The sequence below is a fragment of the Bombus flavifrons genome, chromosome 4 (genome assembly GCF_040668555.2).
Source record: "Bombus flavifrons isolate JBK064 chromosome 4, iyBomFlav1_principal, whole genome shotgun sequence".
Taxonomy (NCBI): Eukaryota; Metazoa; Arthropoda; class Insecta; order Hymenoptera; family Apidae; genus Bombus; species Bombus flavifrons.
The window spans coordinates 6,097,170-6,118,054 of NC_138445.1; the positions used below are offsets into that span (position 1 = coordinate 6,097,170).

The 20,885-nt window shown below is 28.9% G+C and overlaps 3 protein-coding genes across 6 annotated transcripts; 2 read left to right on the forward strand and 1 right to left on the reverse strand.

The window, feature by feature from the left end:
* Positions 1-1,359: 1,359 nt before the first annotated feature.
* On the reverse strand, positions 1,360-5,003 carry LOC138179399 (pleiotropic regulator 1). The gene is made up of 11 exons (XM_069112135.1): positions 4,635-5,003; positions 4,143-4,420; positions 3,859-3,965; positions 3,669-3,793; positions 3,308-3,588; positions 3,000-3,149; positions 2,709-2,903; positions 2,499-2,617; positions 2,234-2,413; positions 1,995-2,148; positions 1,360-1,888 (listed from the first exon to the last, which is right to left on the reverse strand). The coding sequence occupies exons 2-11, from the start codon at positions 4,143-4,145 to the stop codon at positions 1,829-1,831; spliced, it is 1,374 nt and encodes a 457-aa protein (XP_068968236.1). The 5' UTR covers positions 4,146-4,420; positions 4,635-5,003; the 3' UTR covers positions 1,360-1,828.
* A 280-nt stretch (positions 5,004-5,283) lies between these two features.
* On the forward strand, positions 5,284-17,097 carry Oseg1 (intraflagellar transport protein Oseg1). 2 transcript variants are annotated; one of them, XM_069112132.1, is made up of 17 exons: positions 5,284-6,696; positions 6,786-6,982; positions 7,409-7,518; positions 7,599-7,719; positions 8,029-8,239; positions 8,466-8,539; positions 9,779-10,049; positions 10,210-10,371; positions 10,507-10,804; positions 11,111-11,481; positions 11,644-12,036; positions 12,712-13,126; positions 13,288-13,514; positions 13,669-14,050; positions 14,611-14,777; positions 15,311-15,472; positions 15,693-17,097. In XM_069112132.1, the coding sequence occupies exons 2-17, from the start codon at positions 6,930-6,932 to the stop codon at positions 15,777-15,779; spliced, it is 3,504 nt and encodes a 1,167-aa protein (XP_068968233.1). In that variant the 5' UTR covers positions 5,284-6,696; positions 6,786-6,929; the 3' UTR covers positions 15,780-17,097. The 2 variants fall into 2 exon arrangements, with proteins under 2 accessions (XP_068968233.1, XP_068968232.1); XM_069112131.1 differs by having other exon boundaries at positions 5,284-6,982.
* LOC138179401 (uncharacterized) lies at positions 16,868-20,708 on the forward strand. 3 transcript variants are annotated; one of them, XM_069112137.1, is made up of 9 exons: positions 16,868-17,009; positions 17,194-17,346; positions 17,421-17,551; positions 17,745-17,877; positions 18,534-18,656; positions 18,938-19,021; positions 19,527-19,679; positions 20,240-20,368; positions 20,570-20,708. In XM_069112137.1, exons 1-9 carry the CDS (start codon positions 16,901-16,903, stop codon positions 20,677-20,679), a joined length of 1,125 nt encoding a protein of 374 aa, XP_068968238.1. In that variant the 5' UTR covers positions 16,868-16,900; the 3' UTR covers positions 20,680-20,708. The 3 variants fall into 3 exon arrangements, with proteins under 3 accessions (XP_068968238.1, XP_068968241.1, XP_068968239.1); XM_069112140.1 differs by having other exon boundaries at positions 18,938-18,976; XM_069112138.1 differs by lacking the exon at positions 16,868-17,009 and adding an exon at positions 17,029-17,104.
* The last annotated feature ends 177 nt before the right edge of the window (positions 20,709-20,885 follow it).

A 20,885-nucleotide genomic window follows, 5' to 3' on the forward strand; every position in this document is an offset into this window, starting at 1 on the left:
TCAAATAAAAAATGGGCTTACTTAAATAAAAACTTTACTATAGGAGACAAACAATTACTGACGTTTTTTGCAATCTTGTAATTTTCAACATGTAAAATACAAAGATAGAAAATATAAGTTCTAAAGTGTAGAATCTATTGGTTCAACAATTAAAACTGGGCATTTTTAGGTTCCACACACACGTTACTTTGACGCCATAATTACTAATTTGATAATCTACCGAAGATTATCGAAATGTATTGCATGTGATGCCTCGAAAAAATGGAGCTTATAACAGAAGATAACATCTTAATATAGTTACCACAAATATATTTATAAAAATGCCTTTATTTACATATGTGACGGGCGAAGTTCGCAGAAATGATACGGAATTGAGATGGGTTAGGGTCAGGTTATAGAAGAAGGAGACTTGACCGAGCAGGCGGCCCCAAACGACGTAGGAACCGCCGAGGAGGACTAGTGGGACCAGTGGCGATCCCAGCTGATCAACGAGGGAGGCGAACATCGAGGCGCGGAGGCGGTCCTCCCAAACTGGGAGACATGGAGAAGCCGCCGCGGCCTCCCGCTCACCTACAGGATGACCCAGGACATGGCGTGTTCGGCGAGTACCTGAGAAAAATCGGACGGGAGACGACAGACATTTGTCACCACTGCGAAGAGGGCAGGGACACAGCGCAGCACACGCTGGAGCTCTGTCCGGCGTGGGAGCTGCCCGGCTACATTCTGCGGCACGCCATAGGAGAAAGATTGACCCCCTCAGCGATTATAGAAGCGATGTTGAGAGGGTCACAGGAATACAAGGCCGTCCGCCTCTTCTGCAAGCGAGTTATACTCGCGAAGGAGCGAGCAGAAAGGGAGAGAAAGAAAAACTCTCACCCTTGTAGGATAAGACGATGGAGGAGGATGGCAGCCAGGCGACTTAGAGCCGCTCCATTGCCGTCCCAACGGACCACGACTAGAAGGGGCGATATCGCTAGGGGCAATGGCCCCCCTAACGCCAAATTCAATAGTCAGGAATTATTAGGACTTGCTCGAACAAGAGGACGTGGGAAGGGGGTGCAACAGAAGTTAATTCATAAGAGGTTCCTGGAGCACTCCTGTCATACGCGTAGGATGGTCATCGTGAAGTTTTGGTCGGTAGGAGTCCGACACTACTCTGCTGTTACGCGATTATTAGAACAGCGGAGTGTCCATGAGGATTTCTCCATGTTCAAAAAAAAAGAAAAGGTTGTAGAAGAAAAAGCTAAAGAAAGTCAACAGAAAAAGATATTTCGAATATTTATTGACGCATGGAAGCATTTATAAAACCAATACATGTGAAAGTAGAAAACTTTCTTAAAGAAGAATTTAACTTGGATGAAGAATTATAAAACACCAATATATTCTGCCAATCTGATTTTTGTTACAAATTATAATTTACGAGAAACTTAAAATTAATAATATATATTACACAAAACATTTTTTTATGTTTCTTTAGTTTCTTGTCTATCTTCAGTTCTGATTGTTCCGGAAAGGTGATCAGAATGTGACGAAGATATCCAGTCTTTTATTGATCAGCTGACCAATTAAAAATGTTGTTATGCTGATCGTCTTACTGGAACATTCAAACCTAGATGCAGGAGCGTTTTTTCAGAAGCACAGTAGTATTAGCAACATCTTGATAAAGTCAACTGCAATGCTGACGAAACGTTGGAATTCTTTTCCTTTTGGACACAGCTCTTTCCTGGAAGCTTCATACAGTGTTAGTCGAATCAGTGTTAAATGTATCAGTGCTAACTGTAACAGTGTGAATAGTGACAGTTGAGGCTATGATAGCTTTAAGATTTGCTTAATATTTTCTCCGCTTTATTATATCTGGTCTCCAATTTACAGGATGTGTCTCTTCAGTCTAAAAATAATATTAATAAAAAATAATATAATAATAATAATAAAATAATTATGTCTTTTTATCGAAATTATTGACATAATTAACATTTAAAAGATAGCTTTCTTACAGCAGTATCATCTTCTTTATATACTTTGATTGTTTTATCTGCTTCTGTTGTAATCATGCGAGTACCAGACATGTCAAATGTAATACTAAATACTCCAGCTTCACTATCCATTGAGCCCGGTTGAACGGGTGCTTGTAAACGTTGAAAATTATACCTTGAAATATATACGTATAGATATCGTAAGTAATGCTGAAAATCAGTTGAAAAAATACAATCTTTATACGAAATATTATATTTACCCTGTTCTCCAGTCCCAAAGATGCATAGTACCATTATCTGCTCCAGAAACTAATACACCATCAGCATTAACAGCTAAACAATTAACTATTGCATTATGACCAGATAAATTCTGAATGAATTTTCCTTCTGGACATTTCCATTGCTTAATATTATCTGGAGATGCTGATGCGAACATATATCTAATGAACAATATAAATTAGATGAAGGAATTTACAATCTAAAGAAAGACAATCTAAACAATCTAAAGAAATACAGTACACATACAGTGATGGATGAAAAGTCACAGCTCTTATACTTTTCTTGTGATTTGTTAAAGTAGCTCTAGATCTTCCAGCAGCTAAATCCCATAATCGTATAGTGCAATCGTGACTCCCAGTGACAATCTAGTAAAAGAAAGAAGTAAAAAAATATATAGTTAAATAGTTTTTTAGATATATATATCAAATTATTTGATGAATTGTTTGATTTTGATACCTGTGGTTCAGCTGTTTGACAAATTACACTAGCAACTGTGTTAGTGTGACCAACAAGTGTATGTACATTTGCTTTGGTTCGCATATCCCATACTCTTGCAGTAGAATCTCTACCTGCAGTTACTAATACATCAATACTAGGATGTAATGCCATGGAATATACAGCTGATAAATGTCCATGATAATGTCTTATAACCTGTAAAAACAGTAGAAATTGTAAAATATGAACTACTGAATATTAATTATTGAATATATAAAGTAATAGTATATATAATTAAAACTATGTTGTAACCTTGTTGTACTCAAGATCCCAACACTTCACTTGCCGATCTTCTCCACAAGAAAATAAATATGGGTGTCTTTGAGAAAATGCAAGTCCACGAACACTGCTTATGTGACCAGTCAAAGAAACTTTCAATTTACCAGTTGCAAGATCCCATATCTGAAATTTTTAAAAGTATTATGTAATAATATAATTAAAATAAGGGCTACTAAGATCTACAAAATTTATGACCAAAATCAGTTTATAAAACTGTATAAAATGACATTGCAATATATTATATAATTTAATACAAATATTAAACGAAACAATAATCTTACTTTAATCACTCTATCTGCAGATCCTGTTGCAAACCATTCATTTCCTGGTTCAACAGCACAACACCTTACCCAACCAAGATGACCACTAATAACCCTATATAATTTCCATGGTGCATGCCACTTAGGTTTTGCCATAGATGGTGTCTTCTTCTGTGGTATGATTAATGACATATTAACTGAATTTCCTCCTGAATTCGTTTGCGTTGTTACTATCATATTGTTGTTTTGTGTAGGATTATAAGGAACAACTGCAACATTATTATTTCCTCCAAAAGATTCATCTGCAAACAATATCATTGTTATTAAATCAATAACATATATAAATATTATTATGATATAATACATATATATTTATAAATACCGCCTGGTGGAGGAGGATCTGTATTTTCATTTTCATTTTGTATTTTCATTATATTGTTAGTTTTGACACGTGCCAATACAGGACCATAAGAGTCTTTTGCTTTTACAGATTTCTTCATTTTTTGTCTATAAAACATTATTTTTACCATTTTATAATGTTCATTTATATTATAAATACAAAATATACTTACAAGTTAGGATCCACAGGTGGTAAAGTACCTTGATTTAATAAAAACATATCATGTGTTCTCTTTAAAGATCGAAATACAAGAGTATGTACAGAATGCCTTTGTACATCCTATACAGGAAAATGTATGTAATTTAGCAATTTCTTATTTGAAAATCATTATGTACTATAATTTATTTTTTTTTTACCCCTAACATTACTTAAGGGGAAAATTTCTTTTTTCGGTTTGATAATTATGCAGTCTAAAAATGTGATTAATAGCTATTTTATAAAAAGTATAGTGCTTACCATTTTTATGAATGTAAATATTGCTTGAATTAATATAAACTTAAAAGTAAATACTGTAATTCACAGTCATGTAAACAAGTATACCCTATAGCATAAAGTATAGGGTCTATTATGTATGTATACCGAAAGCACGATTGCATACACAGACTGGAAACTTTCATAGTGAAGGTACAGCTTTTAATGTTGGGAGATGTGTTTCACAAATCGGCCGTTAGTTATAGCGCTGAGATCGATTTGTTAAAGTTTTGCATTTAATGCCATCTTCGTCGTCCTTACCACTGAAAATAAAGAATATGAACTAAACTATATTTCACATATAATATTTTGCAATCTATTTGAAGTAAACATATACTATTTCACATTGCGGTGTAGAAAAATGTTGTTAAAAAAATGTAGATTAGATAATAAAGTTCAGTTGCAGTTCGGCTTGCAAGTACAGACATAAGGTTGCGCTGCATGACAAAACCTAAAAAATTAATTGAAGCGCCTTACTTGAGAACACTTGAAAAACGTTTTCCGGTCATTAAGAGTCTTATCCCCATCACAGGAAGTTTCATGTTGATTTTTCACGATTTAATCGTCGAATGGTTTTTTCTAGGCTCCAGTATGAGTGTGGAGAACTGTTTATATGATCGCGATTCGAAGTATACACTTGTGCTTTCTTTCACAGCTACGTTCTTTTTTGTTTTATTTTCTTTTTTATCGTTTCTTTTTCAGCTTCTTTTCATTTTATTTTTTTATTCCTTTCCTTTTTTTTTTTTTGTTTACTTTATTGTACCATTATATTTCTTTAAAAAAATGGAATTTAGCTAAATTACCCCCTTCAAAGGAAGCGGCTATTGCCTGAGCCCGTGAGCACAGGCTCTTTACTGTCAACCGTAACAATTGCCGCGTGGTTTCGCTGCTGTTGGGAGATAGCAGCGGATCACTTTTTAAACATACAGGCAAAGAAACCGAAATTATGGGGAATTCCGGAATCTGTAAGTGCCAAAGTTAAAAAATTTTGTGTTTTTAAAAAAATGTTCTACATAGTGATAAGAATAGTAAGAAAAGTAGATAGTACAGAATTTAAGAACAATTTCCCTTTCTAAGTAGACATTAATGTAGAAAATGGTATCACTGGTATGTCTATCTGGCATAAACGTTTCTTTACAGATACTTTCATTCTATAGACACTCTTTTTCATAGATTTAGACTACATTAATGTATAAGTTTTCTCTTACTTTTTGAAAAATTGTTTTTTAGTAGTTGCAATTTTTTCTATAAGTATTCTTTATTTCCATATTTCTGTATAACCTATTTCTTTGTATTACTTCCATTTAAATATTGTTATTTTCATATTATTTAACAGATTGACGAAGCAAAATTCGGAAAGAAAAGATATAATTATGGCAAGAGAGTTGAAAATCATTGGGTTTTGGGTATGGTAGACATCCAAACAAACATATTATAGGATATTAACATATTATATATCATTATAGGATGATATTAGTGCAAAATCGTGAGGCAACAACATTCATTTTAATAATAAAGGGAAATGTAATTACTGGTAATGAAATCCACACAAACAGTTTTGAAAGTTATGCCAGGTTGGCTGCAAAGGGATACATATATAAAACAACCAATCAAAGCATGAAATTTGTAGATAAATGAAATTGAGTTTTATTTGTATTAGGTTTAAATTCGAAAATGATTAGTATTTAATATTTATTTTACGGTCGGTTGTTAGTACAAACTAACTTTTGACGAATTTAACTACAGCTAGTAATGATAGCATTGAAGAATCCAATTAGTGATCGGCAAAACACTGGGTGAGGGGGAGGTTGTTTCCATGACGATGAATTTGCCGATCGCTTATGCGAATTTTTTTGGCGACGTTTTTATCATCACAACAGAATTGATTTAATGGCATCGTTGATAGAAGCGATCCGAAGACATTATAGTTTTGAATAAGATAAACGGAAATCGAGAGTATTTGAATGCTCATCTGTGTAGACCAATCGGATTATAAATAGAAGCAATATGTCGTAGTAAAAGTAGTCAAAGTAATGTGTAATATACCTCACGAACATATAAGTAGGTCTCAACACTTATATACCGAAATCTAGAGAAAACAGTTAAAAAATTGAGTTGTGACTAGTGAAAAATCAACAGAAAAGACAAGATTCTCGTTCTGCGCATGCGTGGCATGCTCAGACGAAGACAGAGACACTCTACTCATCTTTGTCTATCTCGCAAGAACACAAACTTTGTTGATCGTCCACATTGATCTTCCATGACTGAGTGCAACTCAATTTTTGGACGATTTTCCCTAGCAAATGTCGGAACCTGTTTATGTGGTCGTCACATATCCTAAAAATACTCAGTTTCATATAGTTTTAACTTTTAAACCATTGGATTCGTCATTCTCGCCTTAAAACTTGTATTTTCGGGTTTTATACGTAGAAAATTACAAAATTGCAAAAGAGGCAGTCAATAATTTTTTCTCCTAAAGTAAAGTTTAACCAAAAAATGAATTAGTATAAAAAATGTAATAATACACTGGAAACATAGAGTAATATTCATACAAATTATATAATGCCAATTTTAATTATTTCTTAGTATTACTGTTTGTGTAATTTAAAAGTGAATTTGTTTTATTAGTATACATAAATGCTGCCATCTTAACTGTTTCCATGGAAACCATGAAAACAAACTTTTATACAAAAATCATAGAGATGATTTCGTAAAATTAAGTGTAAAACAAAACTTTTTGTGTGTATGTGTATGTATATAGAACAATAAACAATGCAAGCTTCTCCTACTTGGGTTGATAAAGTCCAAGATAAATCTGAACAATGGTAAGTATAGAAATATATATCTTTGGCAATATATATGATTATAACTATGGAATAATTTAAGTTTGTTTCAAATGGTAAAAAATAAGGAGTAATTACATTTTTACGTTAATGCTTTAATTAATATTTTAAATAAATCCAAGATTTTACATATTTTTAAAAATTATATTAATAATTATATTTTTATAATTTATTATGTTTTGAATGTTATTTAATGTTGTATAATATATACATTTTTAAATTAATGATTTTTTTCTTCATAGAAACTAAAATCTTTTTACTAATGTTAATAATTACGTAAGATTAATTTTATGTCCTTTATAATTTACTTATTTCCAACTCTGTGATATAAATGTTTTATGTGACACAAGGATGATTTTATATTATTTACAGCGATAGTTACTAATATTTTTGCAATTTTATTTTCAGTATATATGATCTATGTTTTAATCCAGATGGAACTCAGTTAGTTATTGCTGCTGGACAACAAGTTCTTGTTTATGAAACTAATGAAGGTACTTTAATTCAACCATTAAAAGGTATGTAATGAAGCTTATGAATCCAAATAAAAGAGTTAATTTAATAAAATATAAGTTATATTTCTGTTTATACTTTATAGGGCATAAAGATATAGTTTATTGTGTATGTTATGCAAGAGATGGCAAAAAATTTGCATCAGGTAGTGCTGATAAAAGTGTTATTATCTGGACATCAAGATTAGAAGGCATACTTAAATATTCGTAAGTTATCTCTGTTTTATAAATAGCACAATTAAGATAGAAATAATATTTTTGATACTGTATTATAACCAAATCTTTCTCTTTAATACAATACTACAGTTTATGAGATAAAGATTTAATGTGTTTGAATAAATTACTAACTAATAAAATCTATAAATGAAAAGATATGAGTTTGTTAGAAATCTTAAGTATAAATACATATCTTTATAGAAAATATTATGAAAAGTAAAATAGTCTTAAAATTTTATAATGATAGTTATATATAGTACATACATTAATGTCGTGTATGTTTACGATACTATATTTCAGACATAATGAAGCTGTTCAAGCTATGCAGTTCAATCCAGTATCACATCAACTTTTAAGTTGTTCTTTGTCAGACATAGCATTCTGGTCTCCAGAACAGAAAGCAGTTGTAAAGCATAAATCAAGAGGAAGAGTAAATTGTTGTGCTTGGACAAACGATGGTCAATATTTAGCAATTGGCTTGGCATCTGGCTATGTCTCTATTAGAAATAAAGTTTGTTTTCTTTGTTTAAAATCTATGTCCATTACACAATGTAAATAGTTTCATATATATCATATTGTTAATATAAAAGTGTATTAAATATTATTCTATTATTTAAATATTGTTTAACTATTTATTTGTTATTTATTGTACATATTTATTTAGAACGCTCACGATTGAAAACATTTAAAAAGTTTAACTTCATGTAAATTGTATTGAATTTATTTTAATATTTTAGAATGGAGAAGAGCAAACACGAATTGATAGACAAAATGGAATACCTATTTGGAGCTTGTTGTGGAATCGTCAATGGTAAAAAGAATAATTACTTTAACATAATAACTACTTGTATATATATTAACACTTTGACTGCCATGCCGAAATCACATGTTTCGCTCAGGATGCAACGGGAGTATTTTTATTATTCAAAGCATATAATGGCAAAATAATAATAAATTGATGATGTAAGACAACATTTTTCCCCAATAGACCGTTTATCTTATTGGTGGTCACGGGTGACCACCGTGGCGCCTTGGTAGCAGTTGATAGCGACATATTACAACAAGGCTTCGTTTATTTCAACAAACCATTCGCATTCGTTATTTCGTCGTAAACAAAATGTCCAGAATATATTGTTGAAACGTGTAGAAGATATTAGTAAACAGTATTATGATTATTTTTATGATTTCGATGAAACATTCGACTGAAATAATAGAGGTAACAAAAAATTATGTTTGTGATAAACCAATGGTAGTAGTAGATTACAACAGAGGAAAATGTGCTGTAGATTTATCAGATTAAATGATAGCATATTCTACATCACATAGAAGAATCCTCAAGTAGTATATAAAATTAGCTTTAGAGTTATTGTTAAATATATCAATTTCAAACGCGATGATACTCTATAAACAAGAAACAAAATCGAAAATCAAGGTATCAGATTTTAGAATAGCACTCGCAGTGCACCTTACACAATGTCATTTACCAGAGCCATCAAATATACTTATTCGACAAACATCGCGACACGAAATGCAGAAGAAAGAAGAGCAAGCGTACCTGGCACGAATATTTTGCAGAGAGTGCTATAAAAAAAATGTTATACAGTTAGGATCAAAAATTGCTAAGCATCGGACCAAAAAGGTGACCACCTATTGTCCAAATTGTATTGATGAGCCACATTTATGTTTAAAGTGTTTTAACACAGTGCACCGTTAGATGCAAGATTTGTTCCCATTTTATTTTTTTATTGATGTTCTAATAAAAATGTTTAATTGTTCAATGGGGCACTTTTTATTTCAAAGTATCTTCTATTTATCGGTTATATTCATAATGCCGTAACTGTCAATTTTCACTCAATTTTTACAATTGTAAGAAGTTAAAGCGCTTTGGTCACCAATGACTACCGTGGCGTCACAGGAGAAACTGTGGCTGGTCATATATGACCAACGTGGCAGTCAAAGTGTTAACGTCATGTATTAAATATTTCATAGATTTTCTGTAAAGGATTAGCAAATAACAAATTTTAGTAATGAGTTCTTTTATTATCCATAGGGAAGATTTAGCAGAAGTTCTCTGTATTGCAGAATGGAATGGAACCCTATCGTTTTATTCAATTTCAGGAAAATCATTGGGGAAAGATAGACAACTCAATTTTATGCCACTTAAAATGTGTAACTTTGCAGGAGATCAATATATTTTAATTTCTGGAAGTAATAGACAGTGTTTATTAATGACATATGATGGGATACAATTGATTAACATTGGTGGTACATTTTCCTCCTGGGTTTGGAGTTGTGCTGTACATCCAAGTTCTACACATGTTGTATGAATTAAAATTTTTCATTTTTTATTCAGTCTTTAATTTTATAATTCTTATTTCTTTGAACTTATAATTGTATAATTTATTTTAATATTTACTTCAATATTTATAATTAATATGCTGTAGAAGTACTTAAAAAGAAGCTATGTGTCTTTTTGTTTAGGCATTAGGTTGTCAAGATGGTACAATAACATATTTGCAGTTATCTTGGGATGTTATACATGGATTATATGGAGATAGATATGCATATAGAGAAAATATGACTGATGTAATAATACAAAATTTAATTACTAATCAAAAAGTTCGCATTAAGTGCAAAGATTTGGTAAGTATACGAAATATCTTGATAATAAATATAATTTTAGATAAAAAATCGTTCTTTAATTTTTAAATTGAAATAGTGTACTAAAAATACTGATAAATAAGATACGATATATAAAATTTCTTATTTTATTTTTAGATATATCGTATTGCTGTGTATAGAAACAGATTAGCAGTTCAATTATCGGAACGTGTAATAATTTATGAACCATCAAATTCCAATGATGGAATGCATTATCGAATATATGAAAAATTAAATCAAACATTAAATTGTAATTTACTTGTTGTCACTACGAACAACTTAATTTTATGTACAGAAAGACAATTACAAAGTCTATCTTTCAATGGTACAATAGAAAGAGAATGGATACTTGATGGACTTATAACTTATATAAAAGTTGTTGGTGGACCAATTGGACAAGAGTGCCTTAATGTAGGTTCGTATTACAAAATTTGTGCAAATTCAAATTAGATATCTTTGTAAGAGATAAGAAAAAACGAAAATTTAACAAGAAATGAATTAATTACATTTAATATAATTATAATAATATTAATTTATAGTTCTATTGAAATTATTAATTTATTGAAAATCAGCTAGATTGCATAAACTTAGTCATGTGTTAATGACAATTTAGTTCTTTTTTTTTTTATATTAATATTTAGCACTAATGATTTGTTTATTACTTTTGATTAACAAAATAAAAATAAAGTATATAATGAACTCTTATTTTCATATTTTTTAGGTTTAAATACTGGCTATATAGTGAAAATATATTTAGATAATCCTTTCCCAGCATATATAATAAAAATTGAGGGTTCTGTAAGATGCCTCGATATCAGTTCATTAAAGGAAAAAATTGCTGTTGTTAGTGATCATGGAGTCCTTTCTGTATTTGATTTATATACAGAGGAAAAACTGCAAGAATTTCAAAATGTAAATAGTGTGACATTTAATAATAGTTTTGAAGATATAATGTGTTTTTCTAGTGGAGAATATTTAGCAATTAAAGTAGGCGATTTTGCGGAATATAGACAAAAATTTTCGGGACTTGTCATGGGTCACAATGAATCAAAAGTGTATTGTTTGAACGGTTCTTCTATTGTCACGTTAGAGGTAAATATGTGTTTTGGTATATATACAACAAATATGTTATTAAGTAATGAAGTTTAAGTCATAAAATGCTAAGTTTTGAAAATAATAGTTGCATGCATGTAATATAACATAATTTATGATAACATAAATGATGATAACTGAAATATTATTGTCTGTATATAGGTACCCTTATCATTGTTTATGTATCAATATATTGATATTGATCTTTTTTCTAATGCTTACAATATGGCATGTCTTGGAGTAGCAGATTCTGACTGGTTTGCTTTAGGAACAGCTGCTTTAGAAAATTTGGAATTAAATATTGCATACTCTTCCTTTGCCAGAATAAAAAATTTAAAATATATAGAAGTTTTATCTGAAGTGGAAGAAAAACTTAAATCTGGAGAATGGGGAAGGGAAGCATGCATGGCTACTGCTGCAGCTGCTATGGGAAAACTGAAAGATGCTGCAAAACTTTTCCAAAAAGCTGGTTTACAACAATATGCATTAACTATGTACTCCGATCTACGTATGTTTGATATTGCACAAGAATTTATTGTTAGTGGAAATAATCAGGTTAGTGAAGAAATCATTTAGTAGTATGTTTCATTTAAATTTTCATATTAGTTTTATACAGGGTATTCTATGTCATTATTACCATGTAATTTCATGACCATTGTCTAATTTTATAAAAAATTTATGCACATGCTTTAGCGTGTATCTTAATCATTAAGGATTAAAAATGATATATGTAGTATCGTGGAAAAAAGGCCTGTGGCGGCACTCGATAACAAATACTACCACTCGACACTAACTAGTGTCGGACGACGGCAGCGCAGTGGTTAGCGCCTTAGGTTACGAACGTTCGGAACCCGGATTTGAATTCCGGCGACCGGAGTCCGATTTTTCTTTCACGATACAAAAATGAGAAGAAAAGCGGCCGTACCCAGCAGCGACATCTACAGCCTAAACACTCACGATACTACATATATATGTATATTGTTTACAAAGATAAATATTTTATGTTTGGATTTTTCAATAAATTCATATTTTTATTTTAATATAATGCAAAATATAGTAACAAACTATACATAAATGACAAAAAAGGTATGCGCACAGGTACAAATTTTATTAAAGATATAACATTACATTACAGTATGTAATGCTTTGTGATAATACGTTACAGGATGCTATATATGTTACAATGACATTTATATTAAAATCAGAATAAGAATAAAAATTTTGTTCCAGGATCGTACAATTTTACTTCGTAAACGAGCAGAATGGGCTAAAAGTCTTGGAGAACCTCGTGCTGCGGCAGAAATGTTTCTTACAGCTGGAGATGTTGATCGCGCCATAAATATAATCGCAGAGTATGGCTGGATTGACATGTTAATTAAAGTTGGCAGACAACTTGATAAAGCAGATAGAGATAATTTAACTGTAATTGCTAAAAAATTAAAAAAGCTGGGTGCAACTCATGGTGCAGCAGAAATTTTTAATCGCTTAGGAGATGATCCTGATGTAGCGGATGTTTTAGTAGAAGCTCAAGCTTGGCCAGAAGCATTTGAATTAGCTGAGAGAAATCCCAAACTGAAAGCTAGAATATATGGACCATATGCTAGGTGGTTGGCAGAAACAGGACATTTTTCTGAAGCACAAAAGGGTAATTTTACTCAAATTTCTTTATTTGAATAAAATGTAATTGGAATATACAAAGAAAACTTGAAATTTAAAAAGAAAATAATTCACAATTTGTTCGTATTAAATTTGTGCGAAATAATAATAAAATTGATGGTATATTACAACATTCATTAAATTCTGTAGCATTTCAAATAGCTGGACAATCAGACGAATCTGTGATGGTTTTAATAATGTTGGCTAGAAATGCAGTTACTGAAAAAAGATTTCGTGATGCATCTTACTTTTATTGGCTTCTTTCTCAAATCAGCTTAAATCTTAATAAAACTGTGGATGAATTACAAACAATGTTTCTTCAATATTATGAAAAGGCTGAAATCTATTACGCATATCACGAAGTACATAAATATGTAGTAAGTAATTTATGTATCACTTAACAATACATTAATAACTGTAATTAATATTAAAAATTCATAATGTGTGTGTGGGTGTGTGTCAAAAATCACTGATATTACATTAAAATACTAAATACATATAACTAGGTAGTTATTTTTTTTTTTTTTTTAGGAAGAACCATTTACATCATTAATGCCAGAAGCTCTTTTTAACATTGCGCGATTTCTTCTAACTAAAACAGAAAATATTCAAATAGAAGGAGTTTCAAGATTCACCATAATATACACATTGCTAAAACAAGCTTCTTTGCTTGATGCTAATAAACTAACTATGCAATTACTTGAGAAATTACGAAAAACAAAAATTCCAGTAAATCAACTTAGCCAATTAGAAATTTCAAATTTAAATGCTCGAGCATCTTCTTATAGAGATCCTGAAGAACTTTTACCTCTTTGCTATAAATGTTCGACCTTTAATCCCCTGTTGCCATCAAACAATCAGGGACAATGTGTGCAATGTGGTCTAAAATTTCAATATTCTTTCGTAATGTTTGGTAAGTACTACTTTTAGGAAATTTTAATCATCTTTTAGCTTTGCTTACAAAGTACAAGAATAAACGAAACAATGTAAATATAACATTACGATAAATTTACTATTAAAATCAATATATTTAAAGAAAATATAACATATGCAAACATTTTCGAACCAAATATACATTTTTATAAATATACTTCATTTAATGTTTATAAAAAATGTGTAGTCAGTACGAAATTATAATTCATCAAAAATATATAAATCTTAAATATAAAAATTGTGATTTTTATATTTTAAGCATATTAACTATTATATAGTATTTGCTTCTTTGATTGTCTTTTTTTATCAGAAAATGTTCAAAACATATTAAAAATAGTGACATGTTATATTGTACCATATTGTATATATTATATTAGCAGTATTATAATAATTACAGTAGTTAACATAATAATATATTTCTTCATTTCGACTTGACAGCCAAGAAAAAACTTGGTTTACAATATTTTTACACTATTTACAGTAATTATTAAAACTATAAAAAGATTGTAATATGTGTGTATATATATGCAAAAATTGCAGAAATTTTACCATTGGTCGAATTTGAACTAGAAGAAAATATTTCTGATGAAGAAGCAGAAAAATTAATAAATGACTCATTCTCATCATCTGATGATATTACAACTACAAATCAATTTTCTGTCACCTCTGAAATTGATCTTTTTACAGCACGATTAATGAAATACGAGGTATTTTCAAATACATATGTAACAGTAATTAATATACAGGGTGGTTGGTAACTGGTGGTACAAGCGGAAAGGGGGTGATTCTACGCGAAAAGAGAAGTCCAAAATATAGAATAAAAATTTTTCGTTTGAGGCTTTGTTTTCGAGAAAATCGACTTTGAATTTTCGCTCGGTACGCGTGCACTTTATCACGTCTCGCTATAACGGATCTCACTGTAGATCGTTGTTTCGATGGAAAAATCTAAAAAAAAAAATTTTTTTTTAATTTTTATTCTATATTTTCGATTTCTTTTTTCGCGTAGAATCACCCCCTTTCCGCTTGTACCACCAGTTACCAACCACGCTGTATAATTCTACAACTTAAGGGGCAATTAATAAAATTAAAGTCAATAATACGGTGATGAATAATATTTTTGACATTTAATAACATGTTTAAAAATGTTATAATTATATAAATATATAAAAAACTATGATTATAAGATATAATTATAAAATATAAGTAAAATGAATTTAATTTAGTCAATTACTCATTTTAGGAAAAATCTAGTTCTTCTACTATAATCGTGGGAAGAAATGTCTTAAAAAGTATGGATCCATGTACAGTATTAATTATTAAATGGCCAAAACCATTTAAAACAAAGTATTTTAAAAATCTCTTACCTGATTTACAAATTACATTTTGTAAATCTTGTTTAAAGGTATGTGAAATTTAACGTTATGTATATTTATTATATTTATGTTATGTATGTATACATGGTAAATTTATATAAATTAAGTTACACATGTTTTTATAGTCAAATAAGAATAAATAATAAAAATTTGTAATACTGCGGAACGTTTTAGATTAAGGTATCATATAGTAAATATAAGATACATAGACTTAAAAGAAATGTAATAATTACTTATCATTCTTTTCAGTTATTTCATTCGGATGACTATGAACTGGCTTTATTAAGACACGGATATTGTCCATTTTGCAGGACAGTAAATAAAATTTCCAATTAGTGCTTTTTGTTAATCTAGATACGTTTATATAAGTACAATATTATTTTTACTGTAATAAATTATTACCATTATAAATTAAATTTAACTTAAGTTAAAGTAATTTAATGTACGTAATTTGTATTAGCCCCATTGCAGACGAATGTCATTACGATTTTGCTAACATACTCGTATACTTTAAATTTGGCAATTATATATTTCTGATAACAGAATTGTACATTATACAGGGTTGATTATTTAAGACGAGCCATCTAAGTAATTTTTTCAATTCTGGAGATAAAATGAAATGTTTGAAACAAAAATTTTGTGATCGCGATAATGATTTCGACAAAGCTTGTTTACGTTTTGAATTGATTGAGTATGACTTTGTTAACAAAGCCGAGAATATGTTCCAAAAGCGTTCACCAATTTTCATTTTTCACTCATTATTACATCCGTGATCTTGAATGACCATGACCATTGAAATAGTTTTGAGAAGGATTATAACCGTAAAAGTTCAAATATACATAGTCCCACTTAAAAAAATGAAAGTGACTTTTAAATTTCCTAAGCTCGCCCACCTGATAAAAAATTTTGATCATTATGTAATGGCTCCCCTCGGAATCAAACAACTTTTGTTTCAAACATTTCCCCTAATGTTCAAAATTGAAAAAATTATTCAGGTGACCTGGTTTAAGTGACTCACCCTGTATAAACTTATTAAATCGCACAGTTTCTTCGTTATGAGGTTATAACGATATTGTATCGTTCGGTCTGTACCGAGATCTGTACCTTTATTTATTCTATTCGCTTTTTTTAAATATTTTTGCACATATCTATAATTAATTATATTTAATGAAATTTCTTAGAAATTAGGATCAATATTGTATGAAGAGTCTATCTGAATTTAATTAATTCTAAAGTATAAGATATTATATATGTAACAAATTTATCATATTATCGATGAACATATTTTTAGCCAAATTTTATGTGTAATGGATATCTCGATAATCCAGTTATATAAACACGAATAGTAGGTAGTATGTTGGTTTTCATTTGCACGCTAATTGTTCTGATTTCTTGAGTACCGTTGAACGAAATCTTCAGAAGAATTGAGTGTATTTCGAACAGTTACAATTTGAAAGATGTTGCGTGTAGCTTACTTGACGATCTTCCTTTTTGTAAATATCGTTAGTTATAAATTGGATAATGATGATATCACGGAAATTCCAAATTCAATGTCTCGCGGAAGGTGTAAGTAACAGAAAAATGAATGAAATTGTATTTAAAGATGACGAAGGTACAAAATAAAAATAATAAAAATTATAAAATTCAATTAATATTTCATAGTAGTTATATTTATTTTTGCTATATAATATAACATAAACATTTATATTATGTATGAAAATGATAAATTACTAAATCGATTTTTAAACAGTCTTCCCGCTATTCAGTGTTATTCGATTTGCAAACTCGCAATGCCTTGCTAGCAACAATTTAAATGGTACCTGCTTTACCAAAAGAGAATGCCGTAATTATGGTGGAATACCATCTGGCAGTTGTGCAAATGGACATGGTATTTGCTGTGTTTGTAAGTAATTAAAATATTCAAACAATTTTTTATGAAATTTGAATAGTGAGTTCATTTAAATTTAATGTTTACAGTTCAAAAGACGTGTGGTTCCACAACAAATGTAAATAATACATATTTCACAAATCCAGAATATCCAACAACTTATGAAAGGCAAGGACGATGCACAATAACAGTACAACGTTGCAATTCAAATATATGCCAAGTGAGCTAATAAAATATGCTAAAAACTTTAATTTCATCATAATAATTATTTCGCTGAATTAAACGTTGATCGAGTTAAAGGATATAAACTTTGCCAGAAAATTGAATTAGCATATACTTTTTTCTTTTTCTATTTCTGCAAAAAGTTATAATATGATCCATGTTTAATTTGTAATATCCTAAATTGTTTTTAGTTACGTTTGGATTTCTTGGAATTTAATCTTGCTCCACCGAATTCTAGTGGAATTTGTGACCTTGATTTCCTTTTAGTTTCTTCATCTGGAAGCAGAATACCTCGAATTTGTGGAGAAAATGCAAATCAACATGGTAATAAATAAAATTATTGACACAATAACACATACAAATATTAAATTATATGTAATTGTAAATAAATATGTCATAATTAGAATTTTACAATATAAATTGTATAAATATTTAATAAATAATATACTTAATTTGAAATAAGACAATTAACATTTGCAGAAACACTTTACCCGGATAAACGAAAAATTAATTTATGATTTTTGAATAGTAAAATAGCTTCCTATATTTAAACAAAATAATTTAGAAAATATAGATAAAAATTTAATAAAATTATAATTGGTTGAATTATATTTATATTCATTGATAATACATATACATATATTTCATGAACTATTGAGTTGCAGGGGTATATTTATATGATTTATATCTTCTATGTTCAGAATTACACTTTAAATTAATTGGTAAATCTATGTCCATATGAAACTATGTATTTGTATTATGTATTTGCAAATACATTCAATTATTAATGACACTTATAATAACTTAACACTAATCAACTCTTTTGTTGATTTAAATTTTTCAGTGTATGTGGATTTCAATGATGATACTCCTATTGAAACTATGTATTTGTATTATGTATTTGCAAATACATTCAATTATTAATGACTCTTATAATAACTTAACACTAATCAACCCTTTTGTTGATTTAAATTTTTCAGTGTATGTGGATTTCAATGATGATACTCCTATTATGATATCAATCGATACTAATACTGGATATCCTACAGATCGTCGTTGGAATATAAGAATTCAACAATTACCCTGTGATGCAACATATAAGGGTTTGTATATTTTAAACATATTTTATATTGCCTTTTTTTAAATAGGTATATATTTCATAATTAACAATTAAAAATTGATATTTAAGTACATTAATATTTAAAAAAGATTTTAACTTAAAATAATTTTAGCCTTTTATTTATAAAAGTTATATCATTTTTTTAACTTATAAAAAGTAAGATATTGAGAATATGTTATTGCTATCTTAAGATAGAAGTAACCAATGATATCTAATACTAAAATACTTCTAACTAATAACTTGATTATAGAATTCTTCTTACAGCCCCAAATGGATGTTTACAGTATTATGATAGTGTCACAGGTACCGTAACAAGTTTTAATTACGGCACAACACAAAATCCAAGAGGTATTATAACTATTAATAATTTACAGAAATTAGTTATTTTTTAAAAATAACTATATACATTACCACTTACTTAAAACATATACAAATGTACATGACTGTAATATATACAGTAATATGCCAGAAAGTACAAGAAAAATACAGTATATACAGTAATGCGCCAGTTACAAACTACAACTACGTAATAATTAAATATTTAAGTATTTAGGACCAGAATTTAAAAAAACCTGTTATATTTTATAGTAAAATTTGTTATATACATTTATGAATATATAAATTGTATACCTATAATAACTATTGTATATCAAAAGTTTAACAAATTGTATTTTTTGAGTTTTATATTATCAAATTTTTTAATATTTTGTCTAAAAAAAAAAGTATTCTTATGGATATTAATAAAAATTAATTAATAGAAGATACTTATTATTCATGGGAATGCCATTTAACAATAACTAAATAATAAAAAATAATAAAAGTTATAAAACTTAGGTAATAAAAATTATTTTAGAACCACCAATAGGTACACGACAAATCGCAAATACGAATTATGGTGTATGTGTAAGAATGGCACAAGGATATTGTGCCATTGAATGGTCTCAAACAAATTCAAATTCATTTACCGTTTCTGGAGATACTAGTGCATTTGACTCTACTTTAATAGGTAACATGATGTCCTAATTAGTTACTTACATAGTTATAATATTTATGATAAAAATATTAATATATTATTATCATTATAATATCATACATTAATATATCATACAAAACATTTTCAAATTTTATTAGCATTGTAATGAGACATAACTATTATGATTATATCAGTAAAATTTGAAAATGTATATAGATATTACAAAATATTTATTATAAGCATATGTTTGTCAAAAATCACATTCAATTCTCCACTATTATTACTATATAAACTATAATATTTCCTGAGATCATCTTTAATGCTAATTATATGTTTAATATGCTGTATATTATTTTCCTACTAAAAATGTATGTTCACAATGTCTTTTAACTTCTATAAACATCTTCGAATTGGTTGCAAATTTGACTAATGTAATTATGATACTCGTGCCTTATTATAATACTAATAAAAGCACATTATACTTATTAAATGTTGCAAAATAATTTGTTACTTCCAAAAACAATCGTTTCTTAAGTGAAAACAAATCATTATTTTAATATTATTAATTAGTATAATTATTTGTAAATAAATAGGTACTCAATATGCAGCAGAACAAGGAACCAATTGCACTAAAGATTTTGTTATTATTCCACATCCATTTCAAAATGGTGTTGCAGTCGGTACAGAACGATTTTGTGGTAATGGCTTTATAACAAAAACATGTAAGTACATATTTACTATATCTATAATTTTCTTTTTAACCAAACATAAAATACTTAATATAAATAACTTGCATAGTTCTGTGTCTGTTTATAATGTATCACATATATATATGTACAAAATTTACATATATATATATATATATATATATATATATATATGTGCACTATATGATTCTATTATAATAGCTTCTTTTATTTTAGCTTTCTCCAAGCCATTTGTACTATATGTTGTCACAGATGGCGATGAAGTTGGAGAAGTGGAAAATAAAGGGTTCTCATTAATGTATCGTCAGCTACCCTGTGTAGCTTAAATAAAAAGCATGTTCTTATTTCACATATACATATGACATATACACTATAATGATAATATTGGAGAATTATGTGTACTATTTCTTGCTAATTATCGAATTGTAAATATTGTACCATTGTTATATTACACCATTATTGGATTTTATGTTAAAATATAGGTATATTTAATTTTATCGTTATATTTTATGTTATTATTCTTCTCATATGT

Bases quoted from the DNA above. Each gene is read 5' to 3' on its own strand.
- LOC138179399 (XM_069112135.1), bottom strand. The intron at 3,150-3,307 runs GTAAGATTATTG...TAAAAATTTCAG, and splicing joins CTGCAGATAGAGTGATTAAA to ATATGGGATCTTGCAACTGG. The intron at 2,904-2,999 runs GTTACAACATAG...CTGTTTTTACAG, and splicing joins GGGATCTTGAGTACAACAAG to GTTATAAGACATTATCATGG.
- Oseg1 (XM_069112131.1), top strand. From the start codon at position 6,930: ATGCAAGCTTCTCCTACTTGGGTTGATAAAGTCCAAGATAAATCTGAA. The intron at 8,540-9,778 runs GTAAAAAGAATA...TATTATCCATAG, and splicing joins TTGTTGTGGAATCGTCAATG to GGAAGATTTAGCAGAAGTTC. The intron at 13,127-13,287 runs GTAATTTTACTC...TAAATTCTGTAG, and splicing joins TTTTTCTGAAGCACAAAAGG to CATTTCAAATAGCTGGACAA.
- LOC138179401 (XM_069112137.1), top strand. From the start codon at position 16,901: ATGTTGCGTGTAGCTTACTTGACGATCTTCCTTTTTGTAAATATCGTT. The intron at 17,347-17,420 runs GTAAGTAATTAA...TAATGTTTACAG, and splicing joins ACATGGTATTTGCTGTGTTT to TTCAAAAGACGTGTGGTTCC. The intron at 19,022-19,526 runs GTATTATAACTA...AAATTATTTTAG, and splicing joins CACAACACAAAATCCAAGAG to AACCACCAATAGGTACACGA.